A 24,052-nucleotide genomic window follows, 5' to 3' on the forward strand; every position below is an offset into this window, starting at 1 on the left:
GAAACAAGTTATATGAATTGTTGAATGTGAAACTGATGATGTGCCCTGTAAACTTTCACTCAATCCACAATAAAAACCTTAAATTAAAAAACAAAAACAAAACAAAACAAAAAATCACACTCAGACAAGCAGAGAGGAATTCAAAGGAAAGTTCTTGACCAGTCAGTTCTGCAAGAACAAAGACAGAAACCAAAGGTACCCCCCTTCTCTTTGGACTAGCTAGACAAGAAGCAGAATCAGAATAGCACAGTAGAAATTCTGGTTAGACCCAAGCACTTATATGTCTGTATGTGGAATGCACATGCCATTAGCTCCGTGCACACCATTGGTCCATCAGCTATCAATGACTGCTACCTTTCTAACATGGAAGACAGTAGAGCATGGTGATGTGAAGAGATGACCCAGAAGCAGACATCCTAGGCTCCAAGCCCAATTCTGTCATCAACCAGCTAATTACCTTGAGTAAAGTACTTATCCCAGGGCCCATGTTCTTATCTCTAAGTGAGGATGATAATATTACTACCCATCTGAAAGGGTTGTTGTGATGATTAAATGAGCGAATACACGCAAAGCATTTAGCATAGTCCCTGGGAACTGGTTAACATTCCTTTAGAATCACATATGATTGCTATCATTTATTTTTGTTATTACTGTGGATCTTCTAATAAAAACATAGGTAATGTTAGTGCAGTTTCTCCTAAGTACAATGAACAATCACAAGGTACTGCTTATTTGCATGCTACTCGATGAGTTGTATTCTTAGGTAGAGTTTGCAGTCATGTATGAGGTATACAGATGGTTAAAGAATAACTTGTCTAGAATTATCAATTGGGTTAAAGCCATCAGATGAATGATTGAATTAGTTCCACATAAAGGAGCTCTGGTAGCGTAGTGGTTACGAATCGGGCTGCGAACTGCAAGGTCAGCAGTTCAAAACTACCAGCTGCTCCGCAGGAGAAAGATGAGGCGTTCTGCTCCCATAAAGATTAACAGCCTCGGAAACCCTGTACAGGGCCGCTATGAGTCGGAACCGACTCCACGGCACATAACAACAACAACAACAAATGTTGCCATATACATCATCATTCATTGTTTGTTGACACAGAATCAGTTATGTCTCGTGGTGACTGCATGTGTGCAGAGAAGGGCTCCATGGGGTTTTTAACGCTGGAATCTTCCAAGCAGATCTCCATGCCTGTCTTCAAGACATCTTTGGGTGAGTTCTAACCACCAACCTTTCATCTAGTAATTGAGCGCTTAACTGTTTGCACCACTCAGGGACTCCTACATAACTCCACACAAACTACTTTCTATTAAATGGGCAAAAACACAATTAAAATGGAAGGACACCTGGTAACATAGTGGGTTCTGAGTGGGGCTGTTAATGGCGCAAGGTTAGCAGTTTGAAACTACCAGCCACTTCGCAGGAGAAAGATGAGGTTTCCTTCTCCCATAAAGATTTATAGGCTCAGAAATCCTATGCAGGCTCGATGTAAGTTGAAACTGACTCCAAGGCACATAACCACCTGGCAAAAACTGGAAAATTCAGATTGTCACCACCCTGATCTGGAGGTCAGTCTTAGCATCAATATTGGTGGCTTAACTAGATATTCCATGGTTCCTAGTGTGATGTGGCCATTTGAACTGCATGGTCAGTGGTTCAAGCTTACCAGCCATTCCTTGGAAACCCTATACAGGGTCGCTACGGGTCAGAAATGACTCAACGGCACTTAACAACAACAACAACATGATGTGGAATCCTGGTGTGGCATTGGTAAGAACTGGACTGCCAGGCCAGTGATTCAAGCCCACTAAGTTGCACCTTGGAAAACTATACAAGGTTGCCATGAGTTGGAATTGAATTGAATCAATGTCACTTAACAACAACAACAAAAATGTGATGTAACACGAAATATATGACATCTCCTATTATAAGCATTCTTGTCAAAAATATTTAACCTGAATACATTTATTCTTTACAGCCAACTTCCAACTTATAGAAAATACAAGATACATAAGGAAACTAAACCACAACACAAGGAAGCATAGAGACAAATCTAGAAGGTGGGACACTCTACAGAACAACTAGCATTCTCCTCAACAAATCAGTGCCATGAAAAGGGAACAGAACTAGACTAAGAGAGATTTGAGGGACACAACACCAATGTGCATCAGACACTGATTTGGACAAACCATCTTTCAGGGACATTTTTCAGACAATTAAGGAAATGTTTCTATGGCCTGGATATACAAAAAACCAGAAGAGATGAAAATTTACTGAAATGCAAAGGTGGAGGTTTTGATGAAAATAGTAGATTATAAATTAGTATGTACAACATAATCTGGGTTTTCATATTTTTTCCTCTATTTTTGAATTTTCTACAATGGTCAAGTCTTATAAAAAAAATTTAAGTTATTCAAAAGGGAGAAGAGAAAAGCAAAGAAGAAGAAAGGAAAGGGAAGATAGAGAGAGGAAGCAGGTTTTGAATTCACTTTCTTATTTTTCCAAAGACTGTTGTTGCTAAGTGCAGTCAAATTGATTCCAACTCATAGCGACTCTGTAAAATAGAGTTTCTCAGGAGCAGCAGGTGGGTTTGAACTGTCAACCTTGTGGTTCGAAGTCCAGTTCTGAACCTACAGCACCACACCAGAATTCCTGGAAATAAGGTATTAATCCTAAAATGTTGTTGTTGTTGCTGTTGTTAAGTACCGTGGAGTCAGTTCTGACTCATAGTGTCCCTGCACAGGGTTTCCAAGGCTGTAAATCTTTACGGAAGCAGAACACCTCATCTTTCTCCTGCGGAACCGCTGGTAGTTTCAAACTGCTGACCTTGAGGTTAGCAGCCCGATTCATAACCACTACGCTACCAGAACTCCTTAATCCTAAAACATAGGGTAGCAGAAAATTTCAGTTTCATCTCTTCTGGCCTTAGGAAAGAGTTCTTTATCACACTGAGTTTTAATTTTTTCAACTATACAATGGAAAAGGAGCTCAGGTAGCTAGTGGTTACAAGTTGGGATGCTAATCTCATGGTCAGCAGTTTACAACTACTAGCAGTTCCACAGGAGAAAGCTGAAGTTTTCTGCTCCCGTAATGATTTACAGACTCAGAAACCCTAAATAGGGTTGCTATGAGTTGGAACCAACACCATGGCACATCACCATATCATGGACAGAAAAGCAATCTTCTTTTCTCATATCAACATTATTCACAGCAGCCTCAAACTGAAAATGACCCAAATGCCATCACTAGGACAATGGATAAAAGTGAAAGTTCTATTTCTCAGGAACTCCTTCAGTTCCAGAAAAACAGGGACAGCTGGTCATTCTAGATGCTGCCCACTGTAGGAGACACAAAAATTGGAGTTCCAGCCTTGCCAAATGAAAGGATGTGATAAACATCACAGGCTTTCCAGAGAAACTCCAGAAAGGTCTTGTCTTAGGTGTAAAGAAAACATCCCAGGACTGCTAACTGCAAGGTCGACAGTTCAAACCCACCAGCCACTGATGACACTTAACAACAATGAAACATTAATTCAAGTGCCCTCAAATTTGAGATGATCAGTCAGTAAATTAATTGCCTACTAAAATAAGACTCGATGCCACCTAATAACAATAAAATAAGACATAACACTCTTCAGAGGAAGACAAGTCAGTTTAATATATCATCTCTAATGTCCAATGTGTCAAAAAAAAAAAAAAAATGCTAGGCATGAGGGTAAAACAAAAAGATCCTTGGTCAAGAGATAAACTAATAAACAGAAGCAGACCCAAGAATAATGAGATACTAGAAACAGTAAACAAAAGTATTAAAGTAATTCTTTAAAATACCCACAGGAAAAGATAAATACAATGAATGAAGACATGGGAAACTTTAGTAGGTCTATGGAAACTGTAAAAAAGTGCCCAATGGAAATCATAAAACTGAAATGCAATATCGCAAGTAAAAAATTTACTGGATGTTATTAATAGCACAGTAGGATCCACACTGGACTGGGAATCACAAGGTCAGTGGTTGAAGCTCACAAGCTGCTCCTTGGAAACCCTTTATAGGGTCACTATGAGTTGGAACTGACCCAATGGCACTTAACACCAACAACAGATTCAACAGAAGAAAGGGTTACTGAACTTGAGAAACCATCTAAGTTAAATATAGAAAAAAAGATTGGATAACATGGATAGCACCTCAGTGAACCTGTGGGATCAGATTAGGTAATCTAACATATGTGCAACTGGAGTCCCAGCAAGAGAGGTGAGCGAATGGAACAGAAATATTTTCCAAAATGTGCCTAAATTCAAAGGGGTTGGGGGAGAGAACTCCTATGATACACAGACCCAGTACAGTTAGGATATTACATTCATCCAAGCAAACTACAATGAAAACAGCATAATCAATTACCAAGATAACTTTATTAAAAGCAGCTCATAACAACAACAAAAACTCCACATTATATACTGGGCACCAATTTAAGAATTACAGTTAACTTTGAATCAGAACCCATGAAGGCTAGAAAACAAGGGCATGCACAATTTCAATTACTGAAAGGGTATTACACCTACTTCCTCACTAACAACCATATCATTATCCAACATTTTGTATATATCACAACAGTAAAAAAAAAGTACTATCCAACTTTTTAGGGCAGTATCAACATATGATGACAGTTACGAATGCTGAGGTGCAAGGTTAGACTAATGCTGACTGTGATGGTTAAGGTTAAGTGTCAGCTTGGCTGGGCCCTGATTCTCCATGGTTTAGCTGTTACGTAACCTTCCATTTTGTGATCCGATGCGGTCGTCCTTCAGTTTTGCATAATGCCACCTTTCACATAACAACCTGGTCTTTGGAATCTCATCATGTGGATGAGTGAGGAGTGGGTGTATTTGATTCCATTTATTAAAATACTGTGAGATGATGGGAAGGTTTTTTTCAGTATCAGGGTGCTGGTTACATAGTTGTTTTCATGTTGTAAAAAATAATTGAACTGTATGTTTTATTTATTATTATTATTTTAATGTTTTATTGTGAATTGTGTGATAGCCTACATGGGAGAACATCAACTTTACATTCATTCTATCATCCATCATTTCATTGGCATAGTTATCATCCTGTCCATGCATCCTCACCCAACCAAGGGGTATACCCTGTAAACCTGCACACACACCCCCCACAGTCCTCAGCTCCTTTCCATCTCCTGATCCTGAGCCCCCAGACCCGCCAATATGTGGACTTTGTATAGGTATTTTATACATCCACAAAAATGTTGGGGAAAACACCCCAGCAAAGTAGATGAAAGAACTAGAAAAAATATGTATTTGGCGGCTATTACAGTGCTTGGTATTTATTGTGATGTGCCGGAGAGTCGGTTCTGACTCATAGTAACCCTGTACAGGGTTTCCGAGGCTGTAAATCTTTATGGCAGCAGAAAGCCTCATCCTTCACCTGCGTAACAGCTGGTAGTTTCGAACTGCTGACCTTAAGGTTTGCGGCCCGATTCGTAACCACTATGCTACCAGAGCTCCTTGGTATCTATAGCAAGCTTTTTAGGAAAGGTTGGTATTATTATTATTATCATCCCACAAAATTTGGGGAGATCCAAGTATACCAAAAAGACCTAAAATCCCTGAGGCAAACCTTACTTCTCAATTTGGGTTTAAGCTCCTTTTAAGTATCTAGTATAATGCTGTGTTCACCATACTAACTCAAATATTTATTATCACATGATGTTTTAGAGTAACACAAGGTTGCTTCTGGATACTTTTGTCTTCTGTCAACTGTACTTTTCCTTCCTGGTCTTCATTTGTTTTTTAGTTGTTCTTCAGATCAATGTTCCCTTCCCTTGCTTTACAGGGCTCCAAGCAATAGTAAGTCTTTGAATGTTCTAAACATAGCACTTTGGGCTCTTGTAGAAAAGGCATACAGATATATCTAAGAACTAAAACAACAAAAAGGCAAACATGAACTAACCTAAGCAACAGACTGCAGATATCTTTGACGTACATTCCCTTTGAGCTGAAATCTTTCTAAGTCCAAAAAAAGCCTGGACCACCAAGAGAGAAGCCCCAAGGGAGAGGATACAGATGCTGCTGACCTACTGTCACAGAAACCAAAGCTGAAACACCACAAACAGCACTAGTTGCAAAGCTCCCCTCAGTGTTGGCTTTGGCAGCCAACCTGACGTCTCTTATCAGCAGAGATACCTTTGAAGTAGTTGGCAGCCTTCCATCTCCTCCTCAAATAAGCACAGCTTCACATCCTATTCTTCTCTCCAAAGATCTCTTTATCAGATATGAGAGAAGAAAGCTCAATTAATCAGAACAGATTTTTTGCTACCAACAAGATCAATTGGGTAACTAGCTAAGCCGTGTATAAAGCACTGAGCAACCTTGTTAGTGACCACATGATAATGCAGAAGAAATGTAGTCAAAGAACAAATACTAAATTCATTGGGAAGGAGGGAGGGTTAGGTCACTCACCCATACCTTTTAAAGAGCATGCTAAGATAAATCCTTTCTCAGGAAGGCAGAAGACAGGGAGACGACTTTTAGTTCCTTCAGGGACATCAACTGCATGAGCGCTGCCAGACATGTCTTCTCATTTTCTTATTTATTACAATAACACCATATAACATGTCTCCTTACAATATTATCATCTCACCTCACATATATTTTTGAATCCCAACAACTGGAGGCAAAGACGCTATAGGAAAGCCTACCCTAGTACAAAATGGCGAAGCAGATAGCCACACATGGCTTTTAGTTTGAAATCTCCTGTACCCTCTTTCACTGCCAGAACCATTTCCTTACTGCTAGAGAAACTCTGACTGGCCATGGCAGTACTCTTGTGACTTATAACTCTTGGTAGATAAAGGGCAAGTTTAACATCTGGGGGCCCTGGGTAAAAGGAATAATTGAATGTACTATATTTCTTCCTCAGCAACCTTCCTGCATTTTCTGAAGCCAAACCCACCCTTTCTCACCTCCCAGAAATAAGGCAGGGAATCATGATGGGCTGTCTGGAGACACTGACCTGGATGCTTCAATAATGTCTATTCATATGGGTAGGCAGGATCTGATGGCTTCAGATGTCTGCTGGAGTCTGAGGTTTCCCCAAGATGGAAACTAGAGAAAGCACTAAATTGATAGCAGTGGTTCATGGACGTATGCATCACTGAGGTCCTAACCCAGGGACGACTCAACTACACTGAGGTGAGGCCCTGGCACTGGTATTTTTTTAATGATCTTTTAAAATACACCTTCTTGAAGCATAATTTATATGCAATAAACATATATACATGGTAGCGTAGTGGTTACGAATCGGGCTGCGAACCTCAAGGTCAGCAGTTCGAAACTACCAGCTGCTCTGCGGGAGAAAGATGAGGCTTTCTGCTCCCGTAAAGATTTACAGCCTCGGAAACCCTGTACAGGGTCGCTATGAGTCGGAATTGACTCCACGGCACATAACAACAACAACAACAATGTACATATGCTGAATGAGTTTTGTAAAATGAACACACATCAGCAGCAGCAGCAAAATTAGATAACATTTCCATCATCTCTGGTGTCCTTTTGCAATCAACTGCTCCTCACTACCCCTCCCCTGGCCTCATGGCAACCATAATTTGCCTTCTATCCCTTTACTTTTTCCAAAGTCTCACATAAATGGAACCATACAGAATACATTTTGGGCCTCATTTCTTTGGATCAGCCTAATTAATGGTTTTTGAGTTTATCTCTGCATTGTTGTACGTATTAATAGTTCAATTGTTTTTACTGCTGGATAATATTCAATATGGATACACCATAATTTGTTTTTTGATTAATCTGTTGATAGACATTTGAATTACTTCCAGAGTGTGTGTAGCTCCAGTTTGGTTATAATGAATAAAGCATTAATTTCCTATTGCTGCTATAACACATTAGCACAAACTTGGTGGCTTGAAACAACACACATTTACTCACTTACTGTCTAGTGGCCAGAGGTCTAACATCTGTTTCACTGGGTCAAAACCAAGGTGTCACAGATATGTGCAATCTCAGGAAGTCCTATGGGGGAATCTGCTTCTTGGTCTTTCGCAGCATCTACAGCTGCATTTCATAGGTGATGGTCCCTTCCTTCAACCTCAAAGCCAGTCATGTAGCATCTTCTCATTACGACAGTGCTTCCTTCACCTGGTTTTTTTCTGCCTAGACTCTCTCTCTGTCTCTTTTTCATAAGGTCACCTGTGATTGTATTTAGGGTCTACCCAGATTATTCAGGATAATCTCCCCATCTCAAAATCTTTATCTTATCTGAAAACTCTTTGCAATAAAAGATTAACATTCTTAGATTCTAGCTGAAAGCTGTGGTCTTTGATCTTCATCAGTAAATATTTTAAGTCCTCTTCACTTTCAGCAAACAAGGTTGTGTCAACTGTATTATTACAATAGGTTGTTAATGAGTCTTCCTCCAATCCTGATGCCATGTTTTTCTTCATATAATTCAGCTTTTCAGATTATTTGCTCAGCATACACTAATCGGGCTGCTAACCTCACAGTCAGCAGTTTGAAACTCCCAGCGGTTACACAGGAGAAAGATGAGGTTTTCTGCTCCCGTGAAGATTTACAGCCTCAGAAACCTTATGCAGGATCACTATGAGTCGGGAACTGGCTCCACGGCACATAACCACCACCACTACAGAGTGAAAAAGTACGGTGAAAGAATACAACCCTGTCACACACCTTTCTTAATTTTAAACCATTCAGTGTTCCCATGTTCTGTTAGAACAGCTGCCTCTTGGTCTATGTACAGATTGCATATGAGCACAATTAAGTGTTCCAGAATACTCATACTTCACAATGTTGTCCATAGCTTGTCATGATCCACACAACTGAAAGCCTTTGCTTGGTCAATAAAGCACAGGCAAACATCTTTCTGGTATTCTCTGCTTTCAGCCAAGATCCATTGGACATCAGCAATGATACCCCTCCCTTCATGGCCTCTTCTGAATCCAACTTGAACCTCTGGAAATAATCTTTACTAAAATTTTATTTGCATGGGATATCAATGATATTGTCAGATGATTTCTGCATTCTGTTGGGTCTCTCTTTAGAATGGGCACAGATATGGATCTCTTCCAATTCAGCTGGCCAGATAGTTGTCTTCCAAATTTCTTGGCATAGTTGAGTGAGTGCTTCCAGTGCCCCATCAGTCAGTCATTCTAGTGAGTATACAAGTATCTCCTTGCAGTTTTAATTTGCATTTTCCTGACTAGTGATATTAAGTATTGCTCATGTACTATTTGCTTATCTTCTTTTACGAAGCGTCTGCTTAAATCTTTTGCCTAGTTTTTGAAGTTAAGTAGTCTGTCTTCTTATCGAGTTTTCAGTGTTCTTTATATATATTCCAATGCAACTACCTTCTCAAATATATGTATTGCAAATGTGTTCTGCTATTCTGTTGCTTGTGGATTTTTGGGTGGTGCTGTAGGATTAGCATTGGACTGTGAACCACAAGGTCAGCATTTCAAACCTACCATTTGCTCCTTGGAAACCCTATACAGGGTCACTATGAGTTGGAACTGACTCGACGGCACTTTATAACAACAGCATTCTATTGCCTCTGTTCATTTTCTTAAACATGTCTTTCCAAGTGCAAAAGTTTATTTTGATGTCCAGTTTATCATTATTTCTCTTTGGTAGTAGCTCATGCTTTTGTATCATAAGAAATCAGTATCAATTCAAATCTTTGCCTATTTGTCTACTCAATATCACGAAGACTGTTTTAAAATACCCACAAGAATCCATGCAGAGGCAGAGTTGAGAACTAATGGTCCGCAAGGAACCTGGCCTAGCTTTCTAGCATTCTCAGTGTGATCTGAGTTTCCGCCATAGAACCAACCTTAGGGTATCCAAAGTAAAACAGGAATACTGTTGACTGGAATCTGAATAAAAGACAGAGGCAAACTGAGAGAGTTTTAGGATTATCTGAATAGATGAGGCTTTGTAGCTTACAAACGAGCAGCTTTAGGGATAGAAGCAATGCACCGGACAAGCAATGTGGGAGGAGTTTTGAGTATGTTCCAGCTCAGCGAAAAGAGAGAAAACAGTATTGCGCGCTCCCCTCTGGCAACAAGCACACTCAAATGTATTTCAGTCTAATCTGGCAAACTGGGGGAAATCACTTCTGCTTCTTTAGTACAAGCTTCTCTTACACGCAAGGGGGCTTCAAAGACTTTGTGGAAAAATGGAATGAAAAGATAATGGAGTTTTTTTCCATGAACTTTTTGACGCCTCCTCACAGAGCTGGGAGTCAGACTTGGCTGTGTTGGGCCACCGTTTTTGAAGCCTCCACATTAAACAAATGAAGGTGGTAGCAATAATATTTGCCCAAACGTTGGTTCCAACAGGGATTAGACAGACTGAGCTTTCATTACACGGAAGGAGATGTCAAGAGCACCAAATGGGTTCAATTTTCCCTGCAGTCCTAGACAAAGTGGGTCTGTTTCAAAGTTGTGGACAGGAGGCTACTTTCCCCAGATGTTATATTTAGCTACAGGAATCTCCATCCTGGCTTCATGCAAAATGTAAAATATGTCTCAGCAGACATAACCACACACCAGAAGGCTGCAGGGAGCATCCCTTAAGGGGGTTCAGTAGCAGAGAGGGACCAATTGTGCAGCTGCCCTGACATCCCCAAATTAGCTGAATTCGATGTGAGCCAGACTTTTTGGCCAGTTCTCGTGTTTAATGAGTTCTTTGTTTCCTACTTACTACAGATTCTGCTCCTGGGGAGAAAAACATGTTCACTATAGCACTCCCAACTTTCAACGACTTTCCGTCGACACCTGGTAGGAGAAACAATTCATTGCTGATGTCTAATACCTCAATACCCTTTGAAGCTTAATGTGCAAGAGAAAAGGTGAAGTCAATTCCATAACTCAGTAAAATACTTGGATTCAACAATGAAAAAGAATCTCAAAATACTCAATAGCCTTTATCCTGCACATCAGACCAAGATAACCTCAACAGAGCAGGTGGATGTAAAGTTTGGATTCTAGACCCACATGAATGGATCTAAATACTGGCCTCACCTCTTGCTTGCTTCATTTCTTTAAATCTCAGCTTTCTCCTTCATTAAAATAAAAGGGGGAGGGTATGATCATAGTAACTCTAAATCCAAACTTGTTGCTGTCAAAATCAATTCGGACACATGATGACCCCATGTGCTACAAAGCAGAACTGAACTCCATAGGGTTTTCTTGGCTGCCAATATTTTATGGAAGGCTTTGAACTGCCAACCTCTCATTAGCAGCCAAGAGCAAATGATTTGTGCCACCCAGGGAGCTAATAGTAATTACCTAATAGTTATTTTAAGGATTGAATGAAAGACTACACATAAAGTGTCTAACATAGTACCTGGCAGAGAATAAGCCTCAAAAACATGTTGACTTTTACTATCATAAGCTTTGCCAGTGAATCATTAAATTTTATAGATAAGAAAAAAGTAATAGGAGTGGTAGTTAAGTGTTGAGTCAGTTCCAATTCATAACTATGCTGCATAGGATATCCAAGGAGCAGCTGGTGGGTTTGAACCACCGACTTTGTGGTTTGAAGTCCAGTGCTTATGTTACAGCGTCACACCAGGACTCCAGATTAGAAAAAAAAAAAAAAATTAATAAAGAAGAACTTGTGTGACTTTTACAAACGACAAATTTAAATTCACATTAAAGCATGGGTGTCCAGAACTAGGCATCCACAGCTGTACAAGAAATAAAGATCTCTTTCCTGAAGCTTGCATCTCCAGAGATTGTGGACTTGATCTCCTCTTGCTGTTAGAACCAAATTTACAGGTAAAAGCAAAGGTATATTCTACTTTACACATTTGGAATCTCATTCAGCATCCCTCAGCTACTGGCCATAATATATAATCCTTGAAATTAGACAAGACATAATCCCTAAAACCCTGCATATGCAATATTTTCTTGGCTGAAAGACCTTTGAAACAATGTTCCATTTCTCAAGAAATTTTGGTCTTCAGTTACCTTAGCTAATGTTTTCTTCTCCCCGTGCTTCTTGCACCTTTGCTTACCCTGATCTCTGGGGCTGTTATTTGCCTATCATGATTTAACAAAAGTCAACTAAGAAACAGAAGCTCCATGCATAGTACACACTTGTTACCACAAGATCACAGTATATTAGATAAAGAAGGCACCTTGGAGATCACAGGAGCCCTGGTGGTGCAATGGGTAAGAGCTTGGCTGCTAGAAACCACCAGCTTCTCCACAGGAGAAAGATGTGACCATTTGCTTCTGTAAGACCATTGTTGCAAGTCATCACGTAGATTCTGACTCATAGTGGCCCTAGGTGACACGTTAGAGCCTCCCATAGGGTTTCCCAAGCTATAAACTTCATGGGAGCCAGGTCTTTTCTCCCATGGATTTGAACTTGTGGCGTATCGGTTAGCTGACTTGCACTTAATCATTGTGGCACCAGTGCTCATTCTGTGACGTTTCCAGCCTTAGAAACACTATGGGCAACTCTACTGTGTCTAATGGGGTCGTTACGAATTGAAATAAGAGTCGATGGTAATGAATTTGACTTATTTGTTGGCAAAAGAGATCATATATAACCCAAACTCACTGCTGACAGCTATGGAAACCGCTCCAACTCAACACAGCAGAGCTGAGTCTAAGAGACAGTATCCCTTGGAAAAGGGCTCTGCTTTCATAGCAAGCCCAGAGAAGCTTCACACAACAGGCAGGGCACCCAGGCACATTCTGTAGGTCTTTTATCCAATTTCTCAACAAGCAGGATTTTAATTCCTCATGTGTAACACACTCTAAGTAAAACAGATAGAAGAACTGGAGTATGGAGGGAGAATGTTTCTTTGCCTGTTACTAGAAAGCAAAGAGGTTCTCATTCAGCCTGAACAGAATTAACCTACTCTTCTGATCTACTTGAAGCAACTTTTACTTCAAAGTTTTTGGCCTATGTTGAGACTCAAGGGAGAAAGGAAAGAGAGTGTTCATCCAGTGGGATAGTAAACATTGGCCATTCTACAATATTATACATATTTCTAATCAACTCTGATTAATACAAATTTCTAAAGATCAAGATGCAGACTTATGATCAGCAACTAAACACAATAATTTTGAAGAACCTCACAAAACATTGTTGAATTTGAGAGATCTGACAAAAAGTGCATATACTGTATGGTTATTGTTGTTAAGTGCCATCGAGTTGGTTCCAACTCACAGCAACCCAGTATAGGGTTTCCAAGGAGCAGCTGGTGAGTTTGAACTGCCAACCCTGTAGATCAAACCAACCTTGCGGTCCAGTGCTAATCACACAGCACCACACCAAGACTCCCATATACTGTACACTTCTATTTTTACAAAGTATGAAACAAAGCCAAACTAACATCTTGTGTTAAAAGTAAGGACAGTAGTTAGCCTTGGAAAGGGAAAGTAACTAGGAGAGCATGAGGGAAGCTTCTGGAGTTCTGTAACGTTTTGTTTCTTGATCTGGGTGCTGGCTACCCAGGATGTATTCAGTCTCTGGAATTGTACTGAGTTGTACACTATGACATGTGCACATCTCTTGAATGAAATGTCACACATAAACAGTCCTGTGAGAACTGAGAAATTCTTCCTTACACACCTCAGCATAGAAATGCAGCTTAAGGAGGTCAACCTGAGAACATGGTTAGGAATACCATTCACAGGGGGATAATTTTCCTCCTGGAGGTCAACAGCTCCCTCATTCCCTACCTTGTATATGTGCCACGCACAAAGGCCGGCCTTTGGTGAAATGGAGCCAGGGGCACTCACGACATTGATGTCTGCCTGTCATGAGCATGAACAACTCTGACTTAGAGTCAGCCTGATTCTTCTCCCAAGGCTGAGAGGAAAAGAAGCTGAGTTAGGGGTGAGTCTAAATGGGTGACTATCTCTCACAGAAGTTTTTCTCAGATGAACAGAGAATGGAGGAGCAAACCAACAATCAACCATCCTTTCCTTCTTGAGATGCTGTAAGCGGTTGTCAAGGTCATGGAGAAGAGGTGAAGTGGGATCTGATTACCGTCAAGGTTTCACCGAAGGAGGTTTAAAGTTTAGTCACACCCGCACATCACCAAGGACTGTAGAATATTGCAGACTGATGACAACCAAGTTAGGACAGGCACTGGAAACCAGGGAGGAGACAGTGAGGAGCACCTTCACCCCTAAACTAAGTGTGGCCCAACCACTGCTCAGCAGGACCATTAAAAACAGCTAAGGAGTTATTGGAGGAGTTAGTGTTCTCATCCTTCTTTATCAGATAATCGTGTTGTCAGTATCCTGCTACTATGATTCAGGGATGCAATTCTGCAGATGTTGTTGCTGTTGTTAAGTGCTGTTGAGTTGGTTCTGACTCAAAGCGACCCTGTATAGCATTTCTGAGGAGCGGCTGATAGTTTGAACCACTGACCTAGCAGTTCACATCAACTTTGAGGTCAAGTGCTTATCCTATGGTGCCATCCCAGGAGCTTATTATGCAGAAAAAAGGTCCTAAATCAGTTCTTCTTTTAGGGAAAGAAAGGGAGGGAGGGAGGGAGGAAGAAAGGAAGGAAAGAAGGAAAGAAATTGCATTCTAGAAACAAAACTATAGAAATGATTCCTGAAAGTATAATCTTAGAAACTGGGTTCTGCTGTCTACTCATCTAGATCCAGAAAACTTCCTAATATTAATCATTGTAAAACTGGTCAATGCCAGTAGCAATATATTGCTATATCCACCCAATCCTGTGTATCCGAGGCCTTTCCATCATAGCCTCAATTCTTAACAACGGATTCCTTAAATGGAAATCAATGACTTCCAGATAGCTCTTTCTATGTAGAAGACTTCTATACCCTCTTTCTGGAGGCCTGGTGTGGCACTGGGGGTTAATGCGCCAGACTGCAAAGCTGATTGAACTGCAAGGTCAGCATTTCAAGCTCACCAGCTGTTCCTCAGAAACCCTATAGAGGGTCACTATGGGTCAGAATCAACTCGACGGCACGTAACAACAACATACCCTCTTTCTACTTTTACCTCAAGGGTGATGATTTGCCTTCAGAAAAGTCATCTAGGGAGGCTGGATCTTGAATGTTAGCTATAATACATCATATGCCACCATTTATTACCGAACCTCCAGAGTAAATGACTCTGTGAAGAGCTCAAGGTGAGAGACCTTAGAAAACAAGTTACTGGGTCTCTAAGAAGATGGTTCTACCATTGATTGGTAAGGTGGATTTGGCAGACATTCAGTAAGATTTCACAATTATTTAGTTTTTCCTAAGACTGAAAAGGTTAAATTACTCAACCTTTGCCCAAAGAATTGTGATAAACAATTGAACCCTTTCTGGGGTGCAAAGACAAAAACTATGTCATGATAGAATTAATGCAGTGCATGAGCCCACCCTGGAGCCAAGATGAGAACCTGGAAAGGGAGGTGAAGCAAAAGCATGCATGAATTTGCTAAATGAACTGGAAGAAAACATGAAATGACACCTAAGGCTTCTGAATCTCAATAGCTTCCCACATCACTGGACTGCAACCCACTAAAGCACAGCCATTATTAATTGTAGGCAGATTATGAATTATGCTGCCAGCCCTGAGGTTGTTCCTTGCAAACAATCCCTTTCCCAGGGCTCTTATTACCTTAGCTCACAAAGGAAAAAAAATGAATGCTAATTCGTTTCTTTCTCCATGGGTACATAGTGAGGAATGAACAGGCTGCGAGTCTTTTAAATGTGCCAATAAAATATTCTTTCTCTTATTTACAAGTCTGTTTTTCATTGCTACACCTCAGAAGCTCTGTGACTAGGAAGATCAATTTACCTTTTTAAAGAGTCTTCCTGAGTCCTCGCTGACTTGGACAAATCGAGGAATGATATTATTCAAGTAGATGTCACTCAGGGTGGTGTGGTCCCGGCTCTCCCGCTTCACCTGATTTAAGAGGAGATTCCAGCAGTTGACTGGAGAGAGAACATTCTGATCCTTCCTGCAATTAAATGAGAAGTAAAATTTTTTAAAAATCAATTCTGTTAAGTCATCTATGACTGCAGTCTATGTAACAAAATTACAGCAACCAAAGCCAAAGCAGACATACAGATACCTTGCCTGAAACTGGTATCTCCAGTTTTCTCATGCTCTAAAAACTTACTGGAGGGGGAAAAGGGGGGGGGGGAATAAAAATATCGAGAAGAAAAATAGAAAAGGATGAGAAAGGCGAACGAAGAGTATCTATTGAGCATCTACCAAGTTCTAGGAACTTTCTGAATGTTTTAGAAGGATCATCTCATTTAACCTGCACCATTTTGTTGTAAGTATGATCCTCATTTTACCCATTAGAAAACTGAAGCTCAGAGAGGTTTTAAGAGGGAGTCAGAGTCTGGAGCTACAGTTCTGTGTTGTCCAACTAAAAGCAGTCAAGGCAGCCTGAATCTAGTCACTAACCTTCCCCACTAAGTAATTTGGTTTGCATTTAAAGACATCAATCACTACATTCCCACAAATTTATCGGAACTGATTTGACAACAGTGAGCCAAACAATAACAAGACTCAATTAAACAACTTTGGGAGCATTTGCCATGAAAAAAAAAAACAACCCACTGAAAACGATTCAATTCCATAGAAGACCTCTACAGAGGTTTTGATTTCATTGAAGGAGTCATGATTTTCATAAAACAAAGAGGACAGACCAGATCTGAACACATTTATTCCTTATTCCTAGAACTTCTGCAGCTTGAGGGGAACAGTAAAATATCAAACCATGATGTTCATTTCTAATGAAATTGTGATCTAAAAGAACTATTGATTACCTATTCAGTTCATAGCACTAATTTAAGCCACGGAAAGTTTTGCCCTTGGAACTCTGATTTTTTTTATGGTGAGAACTAAAAAACAAGGGTGATCTATACAATTTATCAAAGCCTTGGTTAATTTAAACTCACAACAGCCAAAAAAATGGATCTTATGAGCCACATTTTCCATGTGAAGAAGATAGGACTAAGAATAATAGTCAAACACCTTGCCCAAGTTCAACACATCTAAAAGTAACAATGCTGGAATTCAAAACCAAGCCAGTAGCGGCAAAAGAGTATTGTTTAGAAGGTCACCTTGTGACAACCTGTTCCTTCCCGTTCACCTCTGCTTCCCTCCAGTTAGTCTTTTAGTGTAAGACAGTGAGGTGATGGTGCTTTTTTTGTGTGTGACAATTATGCTCCTAGCCAGACCTGGATGCTCCCAGCCACCTGTGATTTGTGGACTGCAACTTAGGCAAGCCAACTATTAACAAATAATCACACCACATCTATTCTGGCTTCAGAACATACCACCAGATCAGCAAATCAAAAATCTCTCCAACCAGTACCAAGAAGTTGCTTCTAACCAATGAAGAATACAGTCCACATTTAACTTGTTCTGAAACTGCTCTTCCCTGATGGCCTTTGTGCTTCTGTGGCTGACACAGCTAACAGCTATGTGCCAAACACTGTGGAAACATTATGCCCAGTTACAATTTTATGAAAAGAAAGATATGACAATATTCTAGCTAAAAAGATGAAATCCATGTAATTAATTTACTCCTTTCAAAATATTTAGCATCTGAAAAGAGGTGAACAGGAAACAATTCTAAATTCAAACTGGTGAGAGATTTGAACACATGTATTCAGTGACATTTTATGTTTTATTTGCTAGAAAACTTTTACACTGATTCCACATCAATTTCAGTTACAAACTCCTAAATAATCCAATTTACCTTTTTGTTAGGTGTTGGTTTCTCTTGGGAAGCTACCCGTGCCCTCATTAAGTATGGAGTATGCTTAGCCCTGGTGTAGTGCTGTGGGATAAAGAACTAGACCGCAAGGTTGGTTTGAACTGCAAGATCGGCAGTTCAAATTCAGAGTGGTTGGTGAATTTCAACTGCTGATCATGCAGTTCAAACCCACCTTGTAGTCTAGTGCATTACCCCACAGCACCACACCAGGGCTTTTTAAAAAAGGTAGATCTCTTATGATCTTCGATTTACAATTGGTGTCAATATGTCTATTATCAAGGGTAGACAAAGGTTGCAGTCTCTATTGGTTAGAAGACAGGGCTGGTGGTGTCTTTTCCTATAGTACTTTACACACATAAAAACATTTTCGCAATTCAATTCCACAAATGTTTATTGGTATCTCAAAATAACAAGGTGCAGTATTAAGTGCTTTAAAAATAAATAAATAGACCACTTGCTATCAAGTTGATAGTGACTCATAGTGGTCCCATGGGGCAAAGTAGGACTGTTTCCAATGCTGTCCATCCTTGTGGGAGCAGACTGCCACATCTGTTTTCCAGGGAGAAGCTGCTGGGTTTGAACCACTGATCCTTTAGTTAGCACAGCCAAAAGCTTAACCACTGTGCTACCAGGGCTCTTTATTAGGAGCTTTAGTCATTCCAAAGATGCAAATGTCACAGTCTAGGTCAGATGACAATGACAGACCTAAAACAGGCCAAAGAGAGCTTTACTATAGGTATGAACAAAGGGCCAGCAAACTCACAAACATAGCCCACAAACCACAAGTCGAGATGGGAGAAGTACCAGTCATCACCATGGGAAAGGAAACAGGGCAAGTACCTCCTCCAGGGTACTCAGAAGAAAGGAGGAGCACATTAAAATGTGCAAATAAAAAGAATGAGTGACAGTGAGTAACTTTAAAAAATAAAACGCCTTATCATTTAACTACTTTGTTGTTGTTGTTGTTGTTGTGTGTTGTCGCATTGGTTCCCACTCATAACAACCCTGTATAAGGTTACCAAAAGTGGCTGGTGGGTTTGAACTGCTGACCTTTCAGTTACCAGTCCAGTGCTTACCCTATAGTGCCACACCATCCTCACCTAACTGCCAAGCCACTGCAAATCATGACCCAGTCAAGATGGCATATATTTTGAGGGGCACAACTCAATCCATAATCCCTCCATATTCCCTTTCTCTGCTTATCCATGAAATTGGCGATCTGCTCCAGGAAAGACTACAGTCTAGAAAACCCTATGGGGTAGTTCCATACTGTCACCAGAAAGCACTTGAAATAGTGTCCCCAACTCTCCACGTGGCAGGCTCCTAAAGACCCCTGTTAGTGACTGAATTCTCAATTCCTCTTCCCTACTGTTAGTATATGGAATTCTGGTACAGCACTGTGGGTTAATTTGCTGGACTGCAAGGTCACTTTGAACCACAAGCTCAGTGGTTCAAGCTCACCAGACACTCCTCAGAAACCCTATACAGAGTCGCTATGAGTCAGTACTGACTCGATGGCACTTAACAATAACTGTCTGGTAGCATAGTGGTTATGAGTCAGACTGCGAATCTCACGGTCAGCACTTAGAAACTACCAGTGGTTCTGTGGGAGAAAGATGAGGCTTTCTAGTTCTGTAAAGATTTATAGCCTCAAAAACCCTATAAAGGGCCGCTATGAGTCAGAAATGACTCCACATTACATAACCACCACCACCATCACTGTCAGTATAGGGAGCACAGTGGCTCTGTAGGATAAGCACTGGGCTGGGAACCACAAGGTCAATGGTTCAAGTCCAGCAGCCGCTCTGAGGGAGAAAGATGAGGCTTTCTGTCCCTGCAAAGATTTACAGCCTTGGAAATCCTATAACAGAGTTGCTATGAGTCAGAACCAACTTGACTGCAATCAACAACAACAACAACAGCAAATGAACTTATGTTAAGATTATCTCAAGATTACATCAACTCATGTGTGTGAAACAAGATGAGTTGGGCAACCCAAACCAAAACCTGACGCAATTTGATGATGCAACTTACCTAAAACTGCAACAATTATTCATAATTCCAATTTAAATAATTTTCATTTATAAGCACAGTCTCATTGTTCTCATTGACTTGACTCTGTAATGTTACTGTTACTGTTAGTTCTGTCAAGTCAGTCTGGAACTGTGCACAACAGAACGAAATACTACCCACTCCTGCTCCAGCCTCATTACCACTGTTAGGTTTCAGCCCATCACTGCTGCCATTGTGTTAACACAATGACTCTCTACTCTACCAAGCATGATGTCCTCCTCCTGAGATTGTTCTCTCCTGATACCATGTCTAAAATACATGAGTAAAGTCTTGCCATTTTCCCTTATAAGCAGCAGTACTTCTTTTAAGACAGATTTGTTTATTCTTCTGGCAATCCATAGCACATTCAATATTCTTCACCAACTCCAGAACTCGAAGATATCAATTCTTCTTTGATCTTCCTTATTCACTGTTCAGTTTCTGCATACATATGAGATGATTCAAAATACCGTCACTTAGGTCAGGGGCATTAGTCCTCAAAGTGACATATTTGCTCTTTAACACTTTTAGAGATCTTTTGTGACAAATTTGTCCAGTGCAATATGTTGCTTTATTTTTTAACTGCTACTCCTATGGCTGTTGATTGCGGATTCAAGTAAAATGAAATTCTTGGCAACTTCAATCTTTTCTCCACTTATCATGGTGTTGCTTATTATTCCAGGTGTGAGTGAAGCTTTTTGTTTTCTGTATGTTGAAGTATAATCCATGCTGAAGGCTGTAATTTTTGATGGTCATCAGTAAGTGTTTCAAGTTCTCTTAACTTTCAGCAAGCAAGGTTGTCATTTGTACACTGCAGGTTGTTAATGAATCTTCGTCCAATCCTGATGCTGTGTTCTTCTTCATATAGTCCAGCTTCTCTGATTATTTGCTCAGCATATAGATTGAATAAGTATGGTGAAAGGATACAACCCCAACACACACTTTTCCTGATTTTAAATCATTCACGATCCCTTTATTCTGTTTGAATGACTGCCTCTTGGTCTACATACACGTTTTGCAGGAGCATAATCAAGTGTTCTGAAATTCTCATTCTTCAAAATGTTATCCATAATTTGTTATGATCCATACAGTTGAACATTTTTGCATAGTCAACAAAACACAAGTAAATATCTTTCTGGTATTCTCTGCTTTCAGCCATTATCTATCTGATGTCAGTAGTAATATCCTTCATTTCACATCCTCTTCTGAATCCAGCTTGAATTTTTCACAGTACCCTAATGCAACCGTTTTTCAATTATCTTCAGCAAAATTTCAATTGTGATATTAATGATATTGTCCCATAATATCATTAATATCACAATTGAAATTTTGATATCACTGCATTCTATAGAGTCACTTTTCTTTAGAATGGACACAAATACAGATGTCTTCCAGTAGAATGGTCAACTGTCTTCAAAATGTCTTCACATAGACAAGTGAGTACACCTCCATACAGGTGAATGCTTTTGCATCCATTTGTTGAAGCATTTCAGTTGGTATGCTGTCAATTCCTTGTTTGTTTGTTTGTTTGTTTTCCCAATGGCTTCAGAAGAGCTTGGACCTCTTCCTTCAATATCACCAGTTCTTGATCATATGCTCTCTCCTGAAATGGTTGAATACTGACTAGTTCTTTTTGGTACAGTGACTCTGTGTATTCCTTCCATCCTTTTTTTTTAAAATCTTTTTTAAAAAATGTTTTCTTGTGTTTCCAGTGAAGTTTACACAGTAAATTAGGTTTCCATTTGACAATTTCCATACAGTTTGTTCAGTGACAGTTATATTTCTACAATGAGTCAGTGTTCTCTGACTGCATTCTGTTTGATCCATTTTCGGTATTCTAATTTCTCTGTCTCTTATCTTCTTACCTTCCATCCTTTTTTGATGCTCCCTGTGTCGTTCAATAATAGTTTGCCCACAGAATCCTTCAAAGTACTCTTCATTAATTTTTGTTTTTAAAAGTAGATTTTATACCAGCAAAACAGAGCTTTGATCTATTTCATATATTGGGATTTTAGGCAAGATTTTTATTTTTAAAAAGGTGTCTATGAGTTTGAAAAAACAAAAAAACAAAAAACAGTACTAGATCCTGTTGTGTGTTTTTTCTAGGGGTTCCCAGTCTCATTATTACTGTAGCACTTCACATAATATTTTCTGGTGCTTTGAGTTTGTGTACTTTCTCAGACATAGTTCTCTTTTCAACTGAAGCCTTTTAATGAATTCATTGATTTATTTTTGGATAGCGGTGGGACAGGAAAGGTGCAGGGCATGTGTGAGGAAGGAAACACAAATCTACCTTACAGACCATTTTAACCAGCCAGCATGCACAAAGACTAGTTTAGAAACAAGCTCCAAAGATGAAACATACTTCAGGTTGGAAAATAAGCAAGTCAACAAGACGGGATTTCATAGGGAGCATATTAAGGTTCTGCTAGAGCGGTTTCCTGCTCCAGCGACTTCACACAGCCTTATTTTATTTGCGGCCGCTGGAGCCAAGAGAACTTCGTTTGGTTAAGAGATTGAAATTCTTCTTTATATCTTTTCCATCTATCATTTGTTTGTATAGTCTCTTTACTTTCCCTGCCCCCAGAGCTTTAAGTTGTGTAATACTTGGGCATTTAAAGAAAAGGACCTGCATCCCTTAGGAATGTGCTGAACAGCTGCAAATCTCCTCAAACCATTAATCCCTAAAAAGCAGACAAAATATCCAAAAGTATTTTTCTTACTTTAATTTCTTTTTTTTCCAGGACAAGCAAGAACACATAATACTGGAATGACTGGAGTCAAAAAAAAAAAAAAAAATAGGAGACCTAAAAAGTCACAAGCAGGCTGCGAATATGCAAAAGAGATTATCATTACAAATGCACTGAAAGAGATAAAGCTGCAAAGCTGAATCATTAGCTTTGAATACATTAGCCTAGTTTTTCTCTCTCAACTTAGACTATTTATGGATGTTCCATAAACTTAGCAACACAGCTCAGAGGGATTTCTCTAAAATACCTAAGGGAAGAGCCTACTCTGTAAAAGTCCAAATTGGCCTCTTTCTTGCACTTCCTTTTCTCCCCATATCCCCTCTGTTCAGTCTCAGTTGCCTCATCTATAAAACAGACACATTCTCTGTCAGTGTACAATGAACTCCCCTGTTGCCGGTTCTGATTCATAGTGACCCTGTATAGGGTCTCCTAGGAGTGTCTGGTGAGTTTGAACCGCCTACCTTGGCGGAAGGGAGTCCTGGTGTGGCGCTGTGGGTTAATGTATCAGACTGCAAAGCCATTTGAACTGCAAGTTCGGCAGTTCAAGCTCACCAGCTGCTCCTCCAAAACCCTATACAGGGTCACTATGGTTTGGAATAGACTCGATGGCACTTAACAACAACAACAAACTTGGGGGCGGGGAGATAGTTAGCAGTCCAGGGCTTCTCCTACAGCACCACATAGGATTCCTACTAGTTCCCTAAATGTCTTCAATGCATGGGGTATGGTTGTAAAAACCTGGGAGATCTCTTGGCTTAAGATACTGTTAATCATTCATCATTTCTGATTAGCGCATCATTTGTCACTTGTATAAAGCTAAAGTCCTCAACTACTGGCTGAAAGGTTAATGGTTCAAAATTACCCAGAGATGCCTCAGAAGACAAGCCTTGTGATTTCCCTCTGAAAGGTCACAGCCATGAAAACCAGGGAGGAGGAGCACAGTTCAACTCTGTGCACATGAAGTTACCATGTGTAGGAAGTGATTCAACACCAACAAACAAAACGTTCATGGGTATACAGATGAACTCATGGCACAAGCATGGCATTATTGGAATGAGTTCAACATCTGCATTGGTATACTCCCTTTTGGACCTACAGTTTCTGACTTTACCTCTCCACCTCACAAGGCTATCTGTTGTGTGGATCAAATGAAATGGTAGATGCACAAGAATTATGTGAAAAATAAAGCCCTGTACAAATGTGAGGAAATATTATTATTATTATTTCCAAACAAACTAGGCCTCAGCTTTCAACAATTTTCAACATGGCCTTTACCCAGCCTTGGGCCAGGGCCAAGAGTTTAGCCTGCTGAAAATGCACAGCTCTCTGAAAATAATGGCTGGGATAAGACAGCAGCAACAGGCAATTAACAAAGCAGCTGTAAGTCTCAGGGAAGAAATAAGGGAGATACCAGTAGGAGAGAGGAATTTAATCTTCCATTGTCCTTCCCCTAAGGGACAAGGGGAAGATA

General features: G+C 40.1%; 1 protein-coding gene across 3 annotated transcripts in view; it reads right to left on the reverse strand.

Annotated features, from left to right (window-relative positions):
• The window catches only part of SRGAP2 (SLIT-ROBO Rho GTPase activating protein 2), a 324,371-nt gene that overhangs the window by 138,778 nt on the left and 161,541 nt on the right, over positions 1-24,052 (reverse strand). For all 3 annotated transcript variants that reach the window (XM_006834068.1, XM_006834067.1, XM_006834069.1), the window contains exon 3: positions 15,841-16,003. In XM_006834068.1, coding sequence (XP_006834131.1) covers positions 15,841-16,003 — 163 coding nt within the window. The remainder of the gene's footprint in view (positions 1-15,840; positions 16,004-24,052) is intronic.

Source organism: Chrysochloris asiatica, unplaced genomic scaffold, assembly GCF_000296735.1.
Source record: "Chrysochloris asiatica unplaced genomic scaffold, ChrAsi1.0 scaffold00009, whole genome shotgun sequence".
Taxonomy (NCBI): domain Eukaryota; kingdom Metazoa; phylum Chordata; class Mammalia; order Afrosoricida; family Chrysochloridae; genus Chrysochloris; species Chrysochloris asiatica.